General features: G+C 36.1%; 1 protein-coding gene across 2 annotated transcripts; it reads left to right on the top strand.

Annotated features, from left to right (window-relative positions):
- The first annotated feature begins 6761 nt into the window (after positions 1-6761).
- On the top strand, positions 6762-13811 carry LOC308697663 (uncharacterized protein). 2 transcript variants are annotated; one of them, XM_081377063.1, is made up of 10 exons: positions 6762-6840; positions 7354-7416; positions 9401-9465; positions 9673-9708; positions 11374-11656; positions 11822-11949; positions 12034-12060; positions 12845-13124; positions 13289-13425; positions 13522-13811. In XM_081377063.1, the coding sequence occupies exons 2-10, from the start codon at positions 7406-7408 to the stop codon at positions 13524-13526; spliced, it is 972 nt and encodes a 323-aa protein (XP_081233189.1). In that variant the 5' UTR covers positions 6762-6840; positions 7354-7405; the 3' UTR covers positions 13527-13811. The 2 variants fall into 2 exon arrangements, with proteins under 2 accessions (XP_081233189.1, XP_081233190.1); XM_081377064.1 differs by having other exon boundaries at positions 6781-6840; positions 7357-7416.
- The last annotated feature ends 67 nt before the right edge of the window (positions 13812-13878 follow it).

Below are 13878 nucleotides of genomic sequence, written 5' to 3'. Positions count from 1 at the left end.
AAGGAAAACGCTGTGGATGCCTCATCCTGCCCGTAGGGAGGCAACATGTGGAAGATACACATATAGGATTCCTATAGGATTCCGCGAGCCCGACAGCCTGTTTCAGCACAGCTGACATCTCTGGACCTGGCTCGGGCAACGTTACACTCCCCGAAGGGGATAACGCAGCTGAGTCGTCATCTCCAGAGCTCAGCTCACCCTCCGATGCTGCAATCGGCATCTTGTCCTCTGGAGGGGCCCCGAATGAAACGGCTGGTCGATCCATTACAGTGGGACCAGCGCACTCAACGGGGGAGTCCACCGGCTGTGGAGTTATAGAGGAGTGATGGGCCCACAGGGATTGGTTACCGGATTGGGAAGCCATCACTATGACCCTCCGATCCCCCATCCCACACGGCACCCTAGGGTGGGGCGTGGTAATGGGGACTCGAACTCAACACCGAGATGGTCATATTCCCGCAATGGGAACATGAACCATCCACAAAAGCTACTTCAGTGTGCTGTAAGCCCAAACACGTGATGCCACTATTGTGACTGTCAGAGGGGGACAGGGAACGACCGCACTCAGAAACGCACGGGTGTGTTAACTCTAACCCTAACCCACATGGGGGAATGATCGCGGCAACACATCCCTGTCAGGGATGTCCTGTCCTGTGTGCAGCCTGTACCAGAGAAGCACTCACTTTCTTCGCCCTCAACCGGCCTTCAGACAAACAAACACAAAAAGGAATGCTGTTAAAACAGCAACTGAGAGCTCAGAAGGCTCACGACCACCGCTGCACTCGCGCTGTAGAACCACCAGCACCGGGAGAGACTTCCGGAAGAAGCACAGACATACTCGCTTGTTGAATACACCGTCATAAAGAACGATTGGCCACGAAACGAAAGACAAGTGGTGCGTGCATCCACTTCTGTATTTATACCCACGCTGCGGGGCGGAGCCTGGATGCAAAGCTTGCATCGCAAATGTGTGCATTGGCTCGTTTTATCAATAATCGAAGATGACAGGCTCCCTAAGCGTGATCCCAATCAGTCGATACATCGACTACGTCGAACGTGAGCGACTGAAAGGGTACTAGGAATTTCTTACAAAATAAAACAGACCAATAAATAAATGCAAATAAAGGTTATTAGTGGACATCAACAAAAAGTTTACTTATTTTATTTAAATGTATATACAACGTTTTATAAACACAAGGCTACATCGAAACAATGGCATGAAGTGATTAATAACTTCTTATGAAACATTGTTTAAAGTCATCTATCAGTGTTTTGAGACAAATTAATAAAATAACAACAAAAGACAAGATATATAAAAAAAAATATAAATAAATAAATAAATATATATATATATATATATATATATATATATATATATATATATATATATATATATATATTTTTTTTTTTTTTTTTTTTTTTAAGTAGGCCTACCAGCAATATAGTATAAAATGTCTAACTAGTCAGTCTGGCATCTAACAGCTGAGGTAAACATTACGAAAAAAAAAATGTACAATGAAACACATTTTTTATTGCCTTAATTTTTGATGAAGATAATATCCTTGTGACACATTTTTCTGCATGTTATACAAACCAACAAACTACATAATAGCGCAAAAAGACTGGGACTCAGAGTGCATAATCCTTCAGGTGGTGCGCGCCAGAGAGAGGTATCCCCGAGGACAAATTTGATTCAATCATTGCTATAGGAGAGGAAGATTTTACTAAACTCAGTAAATCATCTAAATCGACCCTATACCGACTAAACTATTGAAAGAGATGCTTCCAGAGGTCACAGATCCTCTTCTTAATATCATTAATTCTAAACAGCTTCAAAGTTATTATATTAGCCTGCATACTAAACACTTGATTTATTGTCACACTATTTATGGTGTAGCCAATTAGATTGCAAATGTGTATTCATTAGTTTATTGTTATGGACATTATGTGACATTTATACACAATTTGCTGTCAGATGTCTAATGTTTAATTGTTTGTTTGCTTTTATTCAGCTCTTACGGTGATTTTGGAAATGAGATCCTTTATAAACATCAGTTCCTGAGAGTAAATTGCTTCTGTTCAGCCGGGAATGCTACAGCAACAGGTTTTACCTTCACACTTCAGTACATCATAGCAAAGCTAGAGTTATACGTGTCTCGTTTGCTCGATATGCACCTTGACTGACATGCAAAAACGGCAGTTTTGCAAGCTTTATCTCTCTTAAGCAACATGATATATGTAAAAGATATTGCCCTATTCCTATTCATACCTATCTGAGTTACACATCACACTTACTTCATGACTTAGCAGAAACACACTCAACAGGCGTTGTCAAACTTCAACTGAAGTGTTACACCCTCTGCCAATTTGTCCATCAAGCCATATAGGTGTAAGTGACATTCTTCTTTCAGACAAACACAATAGGAGTTATATTAAAATATGTCGTAGATGGAAGTGCATCTATCCATGATTAAAGTGCATCTATCCATGATAAAAGTGCATCTATCCATGATAAAAGTGCATCTATCCATGACAAAAGTGCATCTATCCGTCATAAAAGTCCATCTATCCATCATAGACGGATAGATGCAATCGAAGAATTTTCTAAACTCGTTAAATCATCTAAATCGACCCTTGTTAGACCCTATTATTATATGATAACCTTTATTTTACCAGGAAAGAAGCACATTGAGATTAAGAATCTCTTTTACAAGAGCGTCCTGGCCAAGACTGACAGACACAGCACGTTTGAGTTTAACAAACATCCAACAATACATACACATATACACACACGAGCAAATCCAATCAAATTTCAATATCACTACATAGCTAGCTAAAACATCTACAGCCTGATGTTTCCTTCTCCAAATCATTTAAAAATACTTTAAAAGTGTCCAACGAAACCAGTTTCTTCAGTTTCAATGTACTTTGTAAACAATTCCAGGCAGAGGGAGCAGCAAATTTAAATGCCTTTTTCCCAAACTCTGTACGTGCCACTGAAACAGACAGTGAAAATAATTCCTGTGACCGGAGGCTATAGCTACAAGCATACTTTTTACAAATGTATGTACAAAGATATGAAGGAAGTAAACCGAGAATAGATTTATAAATAAGAACATGCCAGTGTTTTTGTCTTCGGATGGACAACGCAGACCAGCCAACCCGAGTATACAATACACAATGATGAGTGAGGGTTTTAAGATTTGTTATGAACCTCAGTGCACCATGATAAACAGTGTCTAAAGCATGTAAACACTGTGAAGTTGCATGCATATATATAACATCACTGTAGTCCAGTACAGACAGAAAAGTCGCTGCAACAAGCCTCTTTTTTGCCTCAAAGGAAAGACAGGATTTGATTCTAAAGTAAAAACCCAATTTTACTTTCAATCTTTTCACCAGTTGCTGGACATGAGGGCCAAAGGAGAGAGCGTCATCAATTAAAATCCCCAGATACCTATACTGAGACACAAACTCAATTTCTGAACCTTGGGACGTAGTAATAGGCAGAAGATTATTATGAGGGATTGATTTGGATTTAGAAAACAACATGAATTTTGTTTTATCAACATTTAAAACTAATTTTAATTCAAATAAGTTACGCTGAACAATATCAAATGCAAGCTGTAACTGAGAGAGAGCCTGATTGGGTGTGGATGCTGAACTATATATGATTGTATCATCTGCGTAATATTGAAACTTTACATTATGAACATTATGATCTATATTATTTATATATAGAGTAAATAGGAGTGGTCCTAGGACTGACCCCTGTGGCACACCTTTAGTGACATTGAGTGAACCAGAGATAAAACCTTCTGCCTGTACACACTGAGTTCTGTTTGAAAGATAGTTATTAAACCAACCGATCGTATGTTTAGATAATCCAATACTGACAAATCGTTGTATCAGTAAAGTATGATCAACAGTATCAAATGCTTTTGATAGATCGATGAATAAGGCTGCACAGTGTTTCTTTTTGTCAACAGATTCAATAAAATCATTTAGTACCTTTAATGCTGCCGTAGTTGTGCTATGTTGTTTTCTAAAACCAGATTGAAAATCAGACAGGGTATTATTAACAAACAGAAATTCTTTTAATTGATTGTTGACCAATGTTTCAAGGACTTTGGCCAAAACTGACAGCTTGGAAATGGGCTGGTAATTATTTGGGTGTGTAGGATCTCCGCCTTTAAACAGAGGAAGAACAAAAGCTGATTTCCATATAAGTGGAATTTCATTTAAGTCAAGTGAAAGGTTAAAAATATGAGTCAGAGGTGGGGCAATAAAATCAGCTGCTAGCTTTAAAAAGTAATGTTCTAAATTATCCGGACCTGCCGATTTCGAAACATCTAAAGATTTAAGGGCTTTGCACACCTCAGAGATTGCAATTGGTGAAAAGTTGAATGATTGACTAGACACTAAACTCTCTGACTGAACAGTCGAAGGGTTCACATGAGCACCATTAACTGAATCAAACAAAAAACCTGAAGCAATGAAGTGTTCAGAGCCATAATTAATACATGATGGAAGTTCTATACCTTTATTATTTTCAGTTAATGATTTATAACTGACTAAGCTATTGAAAGAGATGCTTCCAGAGGTCCTAGATCCTCTTCTTAATATCATTAATTCATCTTTGTCTCTAAGATTTGTACCAAAAACTTTTAAGCTGGCTATGATTAAACCACTTGTTAAAAAAACGCAACTTGACCTACAGAATTAGTCAATTACAGGCCGATCTCGAATCTACCTTTTCTGTCAAAGATACTAGAAAAGGCAGTATCCTCACAACTGTGTTCCTTTTTAGAAAGAAATGATATCTGCGAGGATTTCCAGTCAGGATTTAGACCGTACCATAGTACTGAGACAGCTCTCATTAGAGTCACAAATGATTTGCTCTTATCATCCGATCGTGGTTGTGTCTCTCTATTAGTGTTACTCGATCTTAGTGCTGCATTTGATACTATTGACCACAACATTCTTTTAAATAGACTTGAACATTATGTTGGCATTAGTGGAATTGCACTAGCATGGTTTAAATCACACTTATCTGACCGTTATCAGTTTGTAGCAGTAAATGAAGAGATGTCTCATCGATCACAAGTTCAGTATGGCGTACCACAAGGCTCAGTACTAGGACCGCTGCTGTTCACTCTGTACATGCTACCCTCACACACACACTCACACTCACACACACACACACACACACACACACACACACACACACACACACACACACACACACACACACACACACACACACACACACACACACACACACACACACACACACACACACACACACACACACACACACTGTACATGCTACCATTAGGAGATATCATTAGGAAACATTGCATTAGCTTTCACTGTTATGCCGATGATACTCAGCTCTATATTTCTTCACAGCCTGAAGAAATTTACCAATTCACAAAATTAACGGAATGCATAGCTGATATAAAAAACTGGATGACTAGCAATTTCCTACTACTTAATTCTGAAAAAAAAAACAGAGATTCTAATTATTGGACAAAAAACTCCCACACGTAATAATCTAGAATACTGTCTAACACTTGATGGCTGCTCTGTTAAGTCTTCGTCGTCGGTTAGGAACCTGGGTGTGCTCTTTGATACCAATCTTTCATTTGAAAGTCACGTGTCTAGTATCTGTAAAACCGCATTTTTCCATCTTAAAAATATATCAGAATTTGACAGAAGCACAAACATTTTTCATTGAGCAGCTCAGCACCATCCGTATGAAGGTGAACATACATTTGGACACCTAAAAACCAGATGGCGTGTTTCAGACGAATATATTAAAAAATAGTTATTTTAGTTATATTAAAAAATGTCCTGGCTCTTCCGAGCTTTATAATTGTAGTGAATGGCTGTATATTTTTGTGCATCTGTGCATTTTGTGCATTTATTTAGTGCATCTGTCCATCATAAAAGTGCATCTATCCATGATAAAAGTGCATCTATCCATCATAAAAGTGCATCTATCCATCATAAAAGTGCATATATTCATCATAAGTGCATATATTCATCATAAAAGGGCATCTATTCATCATAAGTGCATATATTCATCATAAAAGTGCATCTATCCATCATAGAAGTGCATCTATCATCATAAAAGTGCATCTATCATCATAAAAGTGCATCTGTCCATGAATAGATGCATATGATTGATCCATTATGGCCTCCTAATCATCCCCATAAACTAATTGGCTTCATTCACTGTCTCCTCTCCACCAAGCTGGTGTGTGTGTGTGTGTGTGTGTGTGTGTGTGTGTGTGTGTGTGTGTGTGTGTGTGTGTGTGTGTGTGTGTGTGTGTGTGTGTGTGTGTGTGTGAGTGTGTGTGTGTGTGTGTGTGTGTGTGTGTGTGTGTGTTCTGGTGTCCAGGTGGATGCTTCCCTCTTCCATATGTGAAGCGCATATGTGAGTACCCAGAAAAGGGCAATATAAATTTAACAAATGATTATTATTATTTCTTATTGTATAGCTTCTGATACCTTTTACTTATACTTTTATAATGGCTATTATTGATCATTAAAACGGACATTTAACAAAGCGAGACAAGATTGTGTTTTATGTGTTAATATTATATTTAGTATGTATTATATTAGAGGCAGAGTGGTCAAGACCGAACTAGCTTGATATTGAGAAATGGACATTTCGAAACATTTCGACACAGTTATGATGTAATGAAGCCTAGATTACTGAAATCACGTGACTTTGGCAGTTTTATAAACGCTCTGAACCACTGATTCAAAACCGCAGATTTGTTTGGAAGCTTCAAGAATCAGTGTTTCGAAATCGCTCATCACCAACTACAGGTAACAAAGGTTTTTGGCTCCATCGCATGTTTTGATCTGTGCATCTGAGACGTAGACACAGACCAGTGAAAAGGGTCTCGTTTTGAAGCACAAAACCTGAAGAAAGAGCAGGAGTAGCGTTTGAGGCTAGAAGTGATCAGAGCTGGAGTAGCGTTTGAGGCTAGTAGTGATCAGAGCTGGAGTAGCGTTTGAGGCTATTAGTGATCAGAGCAGGAGTGTGACGTAGGAGTCACTTTCATCTTCGTGATTCTTTTGATAATTCTGTTACTGTAATGTGTTAGATCAGTGAAATAACACTGTGATACTCTTAAGAAAGCTTTAATTTGATATTTGTCTCTTTTTGGTGTGTTTGTGTGATATAAATGTGAAATTGAATATTATTCATATGATTGGTCATAATATTCCTCATATGAATAATATATTGGATAAATAATAAATATAGTAATTGTTTATAAAAATATTATTAATTCCATTTATGAAGCCTATTATATAAACATTTATTTTGTTTAAAAGCAGATCAATTGCTGAATTGTGAAGGTCTTCTGAGACTGAAGTTGATACATTGATGAAATTCAGGTGAGTTGAATGTTTATGCACTTTCTATAGAGCATGATATGCAATGGAGGTTTTACTAATTTACTAAACTTTTGTTTCGACAATTCAAGTCAGTGTGTAAAGATATAATATATAGTAGTCTAGAAGTGTCTTGTTGCACTCAGAGAAATACAATAATGACAAAAGAACATTCAACAAGAACCAGTTATACTGACAATTTATCGTTAATTAAGATTTAAATAAAATTACACTGTTTATATAACAGTATCTATTAATACTGTTTATTGTCAATTATTCTAAATAGCATTAAATAACACTGAACATTTAATACTTTGCAACACTCTTAAATTGATCTTATGATTGTCTGATTTCCTTACAATAAACAAAACAAAACTAATCTAAGGAATCTGAAAGTAGGAAGTTAATTATTTGCAATTACTTAAGCACAACAACATATCAATACAAATCTAAAAGAAAGAAACATACAGCAAACAGACAGACAGCATTAGTACATTTGTTCAGGGTTTGTGAATGTAAAACGAAGCTAAACAGCAAAATAATGATTAGGGGAGTACAATTGTCTAGTACAATAATGTGGTTTTGTTTCACGTACTTTTTTATTGATTTCCCCCGAAAGAATGGAAGTGAAATGTGACAACATGCCCCATAGGTGGGGTTCATTATAACATGACCATATGACAGATTCAAATGTTATCTGATCTAATCAAAAAATTATCCATGACAAACGCAAATATTTTCTCAATAAAATACAATTATTAACCTTTTCATATAAAATAATGGCATAAAATAAAATAATATAATAAATAAATTATTTTATTATTATAAAATAAATATAATAATAAAATAAAATATTTTTTTAAATAATTAAAAATAAAATATTTTTTGAGTTTGACAACAAACACAGCTATAGCCTACAGCATAGTTCAAAACAAAATAATAATTAATCATTAATGAACATTGACTCTCAGTCTTTATTCTCCTTTTTTCTCATGGTTTCTCAATATAATTCATAAAAGTATAGAATAGACAACACATTCTCACCCCAAAGCGTCACTTTCAAACAAGCTTCAATATCTGACGCTCAAAGCACCCTTTAGCGTCCATATGTGACGCTTCGTTTATGGGTAGGTTTAGGTCTGTGGTAGGGTTATGCGTCTCATATGGACGCCAAAGGGTGCTTTGAGCGTCAGATATTGAAGCATTTTTTAAAGCGTCAGTATATGACGACTTGGGAATATCATACTTCTATTTACTGCACAGTGTGACAACATGCCCGGCCTGAGCAACTGGGGTTTAAACATGATGAGTGTTTCTGCTGGTTAAATCAGCATTAATGAACTATCTCAACTGTTAATTAACAGATATACGATTAAAATAATATCAGATTTGTCTCATTTTAAATAAACACAAAAAACAGAGATGAAAAATGAACATAGGCTAAGTAAGTACGTGTATGTACTTTTGCAATTGCATTTTTTTCTCTATATAGTGTTGATACGGCAACTAATAAATACACTAAGAGAGACCGAGTGTGTCAGATATTCTGTTCAGCTTGTCCACTGATAGGGTTATTGCTTTATTGGCTTGATATGTGGAATATAGCCTATTGCCAAAGCATTTAAATTATATTTAAATACAGAATAGAATTACACCTCCATAGAAAACAAACAAATAAACATTCAAACAAACAAACAGAAGAGGAACAGTTGATAATACAAAAAACAGCTGATGATATCAGTTTCCTTATATTAATTATAATTAATTACAGTTATTTAAAATAAAGAATATGTGAAGTATTGCAAACAAATATTAGTATGGTGTGTAAGGTATAGGCTATTCATATTTTGCATGTCATCCTCTCCGAGCATATACCATGTTATCATTACAATACCAATATATATGTTTCTTTGTTTAAATGAGGATGAGAAATTAAAATAATTCCTTCATATGCTGATATGAGATGTGTTGTTGTGTCTTATATCAGGATGGACATGCGTGTGGTTTTGTTTCTAACACTTTTTACTGGGATGTGTGTCGCTGATTCCACAGGTATGTTTAGAATAATACATGTAAAAATACCTGGATTAAAAAATCTGTAATTATTGTGTATCATAATCAGATTAATTTATTAAAATTATAGGATGAAAAATGGTTATTGAAAATGTATTATTTATTTATTTATAAAGACTCTATGGTATAATTGTTTTTTTTTTGTACTTGGTAATGTGTTTATAACTGTTATTATTGTATTAACAGTGATGGACGCAGCATCTTGCTCTGTGACTCATTCAAGTGAGTGTTCTTCATTAATTTGAATGTTGTCAGTAACACGTATATAATATTCTTACTGAATATTTGGTAAGGGATAATGCACATCATCAAGACAGTTATCGCAAAATAACCCATGGCTACTAGCCACAAATACATTATTTTGGACACAAAATATTGCTTTCAGTTTAAATATTATATTAGCTCACTTGTAAAAAATGCTAATCTTCTTTGATGAAAAATATTCCTAGCAAGGCAAACATTTAAGGGATAATGAACAGTCATTTACACAATTGTTACACTTATTTGTCTCAAAAGTATTTATTGAGTCCATATGTCATGCAAACAAGAAACTCTGCTTCTAACCACTCAACTTTGCGATGCTGTTAGCGGATGTTCATTGGAAACATGGTTTCAGGAAACACCGAACATTACGGTGTAAAAAACAATCATTCGGGCAACGAGACGAACACTACAGTACTCTTAATACTAAAAATACTTCAAAGCAATCTGAATATTGGAACACAATTGTCGTGGATATTTTCCCTAAACCTAACTACCTGGGTCTCGTCTACTGGCGACGTCCCCACTCGGGTAGATTATTCCCTAAACTAACTATCTGTACCTGGGTCTCGTCTCCTGGCGACGTCCTCACTTGGATATCTTACATAATCTAACTCTTCGGCTCTATTTATTGGTTCCCGTCTCCGACGTCCCCACTCTATAGATCACCGGACTACCTGGCTCTATTTATTGGTTCCCGTCCCCGACGTCCCCACTCTATAGATCACCAGCTTTTCTGACTCGATTTCCTAACTAGTTTTCTTAAACTAGCTTCCTACCTAAACTAGCTTCCTGCGCAGGAATAAATTGACAAACAGACCTGCAAATGTCCTTTAAATGCTTTAATCACGGCCAGGAGATCTTCCCGAGCAGTTCTCAGGGAATCTCTCCCAAGAAGCAAAGGCCGGAGGATCTCAGACAAATTCCATTGAGAATCCCACCGAAAAACACATATACAACAGTTTTTATAGAATGGAGGTATGGCATAAATGTCAGGCTGCATTACATAATTTCCCCACTATTTGATTGGTTCTTCATATGCAAACCCCTCTGTTACTAGGTAAAGAAAACTCTGATCTTGTGATTACTTATCACAAGGTTTTAATGATGACTTAATTTGTTCTAACAGACTGTCTAGTTTCACTTCCCCTAACTATGTTATTTTTACCCATAGACACTACTCAAAGTCACAAGTTTTTCCCCAAAGAGTTTTGACACATTAAAAGCATATGAATGTTATTCCTGCAAGAAAAACAAATGTTAGTTGATTAATTAAAGTTGATTAATTAAAATTCATTCACACAATTAATAACTATAACAGAGACGCAACTGGCACCAGTTGTGTTTGTATGAAACGAGAGAGAGTGGGTCCACAGCTTAATAAAAGAAACATTAAGGAAAGGCCGGCTCCAGAAACCCGGATGAGCCGTGTGTTATCCAGCATTACTGTTGATGATGTCATTATCTGGGAATATCAGACCTGGGAATGTGGCGACTGACCAATCAGATTCAAGTATTCCAGAGAGCCGTGTAATAATCATTTGGATTAAATATTTTAGCATCATTTATTGGGAAAAACACATTAAAGTAAAAAAGAAAAGTTTTTTATTATTTTGTGTTAAACAGGGAATCTTGCTCTTGGAGCCACAGCTGTCCAGTCTACCACATATGGTGGAGCAGAAGCATACAAATACGTAGCTCAAAATGCTGTCGATGGCAACAGGAATTCAGTTTGGGGTGTTGGGTTATGCACTTATACTAATGGGGACAGAGACACCTGGTGGAGAGTTGACCTGGGGAAAGTCTACAAGGTAACCAGGGTTATCATCACTAATAGTATAGAGAGGATAAATGGAGCTCAGATCCGTATCGGCAACAGCCTGGAAAATAATGGCAACAATAATGAGCTGTAAGTATTGTCTCTCTCTTAATACCCTTAGACATTTACTAAATTAAATAACATTACTTTGAAAAAATTATTTTAATATAAAAACTTGCCTTTGACAGGAGTATATTTAATATGCTTCTTGCCGTTTTGATTCGCCCCTCTCTATTTCTCTCTGTGTCTTCACAGGGCTGCGACTGTTGAGTCCATCCCACTTGGAGGCACAAAAACATTTGAGTTTAAGCCTATAAAGGGGCGATATGTCAACATTGTGCACAATAGATTTCTCACACTGTGTGAGGTCGAGGTGTTTGCAGGTAAGGGACAGAGAGAAGACTCTGTGATAGAATTTGTTTATGTTCTTATTAATGTGTGTATAACTGTTATTATTTTATTAACAGACACATCAACGTACAACTGTGTTCCAAGTGAGTGTTCTTCATTACTTTGAATGTTGTCAGTAACACATAATATAATATAATATTGTTACTGAACATATTCTATATAATATTCTTACTGAAAATGTGATAACCAATAAGGGATAATGTGAACCAACTCAGTTGTTATTGCAAAGTAAACTCTGAAAGGGTGATCAGGACCCCGTCTTATTAAATTGCTACTAACCACAAATAATTTTTTTTGGACACAAAGTATTTGAAAAAGAGTTGAAATATTATATTAGCTCACTTGTAATAAATGTAAAGCTTCTGTGAAGAAAGAATATCCCTAGCAAGACAAACCTACAAGTTTAAACAAGACAAATATTTAAGGGATAATGTACAGTCATGTACAACAAATTAATAATTACATGAACATATTGATTTGAGATGAAACTGTTTTAAATTCTTGGCCGTTTATTATCTTAGAATCCATTATGGTGTACAAAAACAATCAAGACGAACACTACAGTACTCTTAATACTATTATACTATTATACTTCAATACAATCTTAATATTTGAACACAACCAATAACTATAACAGAGACTCAACTGGCACCAGTAGTGTTTGTGTGAAACGAGAGAGAGCGGGTCCACAGTGTGATACAAGAAACATTAAAGAAAGGCCGGCTCAATCGAGTATTCCAGAGAGCCGTGTAATAATCATTTGGATTACATATTTTAGAATTATTATACCCATTATATTGGGATTATACTTTAGCACATTAAAGTGAAAACAAGAAAAGCTATTGTTTATTATATTATGTTAAACAGGGAATCTTGCTCTTGGAGCCACAGCTGTCCAGTCTTCCACATACGATCAAGAAGAAGCTCAAAATGCTGTCGATGGCAACAGGAATTCAATTATGAGTGGTGGGTCATGCACTCACACTAATGCGGACAGAGACCCCTGGTGGAGAGTTGACTTGGGGGAAGATTACGAGGTAACCAGGGTTATCATCACTAATCGTGGAGATTGTTGTGCATGGAGGATAAATGAAGCTCAGATCCGTATCGGCAACTGCCTGGAAAATAATGGCAACAATAATGAGCTGTAAGTATTGTCTCTCTCTTAATACCCTTAGACATTTATTAAATTAAATAACATTACTTTGAAAAATAATTTTAATATAAAAACTTTCCTTTGACAGAAGTATATTTAATATGCTTCTTGCCGTTTTGATTCGCCCGTCTCTATTTCTCTGTGTGTCTTCACAGGGCTGCGACTGTTGAGTCCATCCCAGCTGGAGTCACAACAACGTTTGAGTTTAAGCCTATTAATGGGCGATATGTCAACATTTTTATACCTGGGCGCAATGAATATCTCACACTGTGTGAGGTCGAGGTGTTTGCAGGTGAGCAATAAAAGGAGAGAGATGGTGTGTAGACATTTGTACTATTTACACTATGTGTATTTTGCCTTAATAATGTTTTTCTGATTTCATTGCCAGATTAAGTGGAATGAGATGATGTTACGCCACTGTCCACTGATCCTACAAGCAAAATACCAAACTTCTGTTTTCTGAGCAATACTAATATTGCACTTTTTTCATTGTTTTCATTTTGACTATGCACCTTTTATCCTTAAGATAAATGATAAGTTTCAGTGCACATTCAGTAATGGTTTAAATGGTTTTAAATGCACCTGATTCTTAACCCCAGTTCGATCCAGGGGTTTGTGTATTTACCCATCTCTCCTTATCTTTCTGCTTTCTACATCAATAAATTACTACAGCATTGCATGTTGTATTGCATGTTTCAGGGTAAAAAAAAAAGAGGCTTATTTGGATATTTACAATGAGGAGGAG

The sequence above is a fragment of the Scardinius erythrophthalmus genome (assembly GCF_964197995.2).
Source record: "Scardinius erythrophthalmus genome assembly, chromosome: 10".
Classification (NCBI taxonomy): domain Eukaryota; kingdom Metazoa; phylum Chordata; class Actinopteri; order Cypriniformes; family Leuciscidae; genus Scardinius; species Scardinius erythrophthalmus.
The sequence above is the reverse complement of the archived record's forward strand: the minus strand, read 5'-3'. Positions and strand labels throughout refer to the sequence as shown.

Excerpts from the sequence above, each read along its gene's own strand:
- LOC308697663 (XM_081377063.1), top strand. Across the intron at positions 9,466-9,672 it reads GTGTGTCGCTGATTCCACAG|TGATGGACGCAGCATCTTGC; the intron begins GTATGTTTAGAA and ends TTGTATTAACAG. Across the intron at positions 12,061-12,844 it reads AACGTACAACTGTGTTCCAA|GGAATCTTGCTCTTGGAGCC; the intron begins GTGAGTGTTCTT and ends TATGTTAAACAG.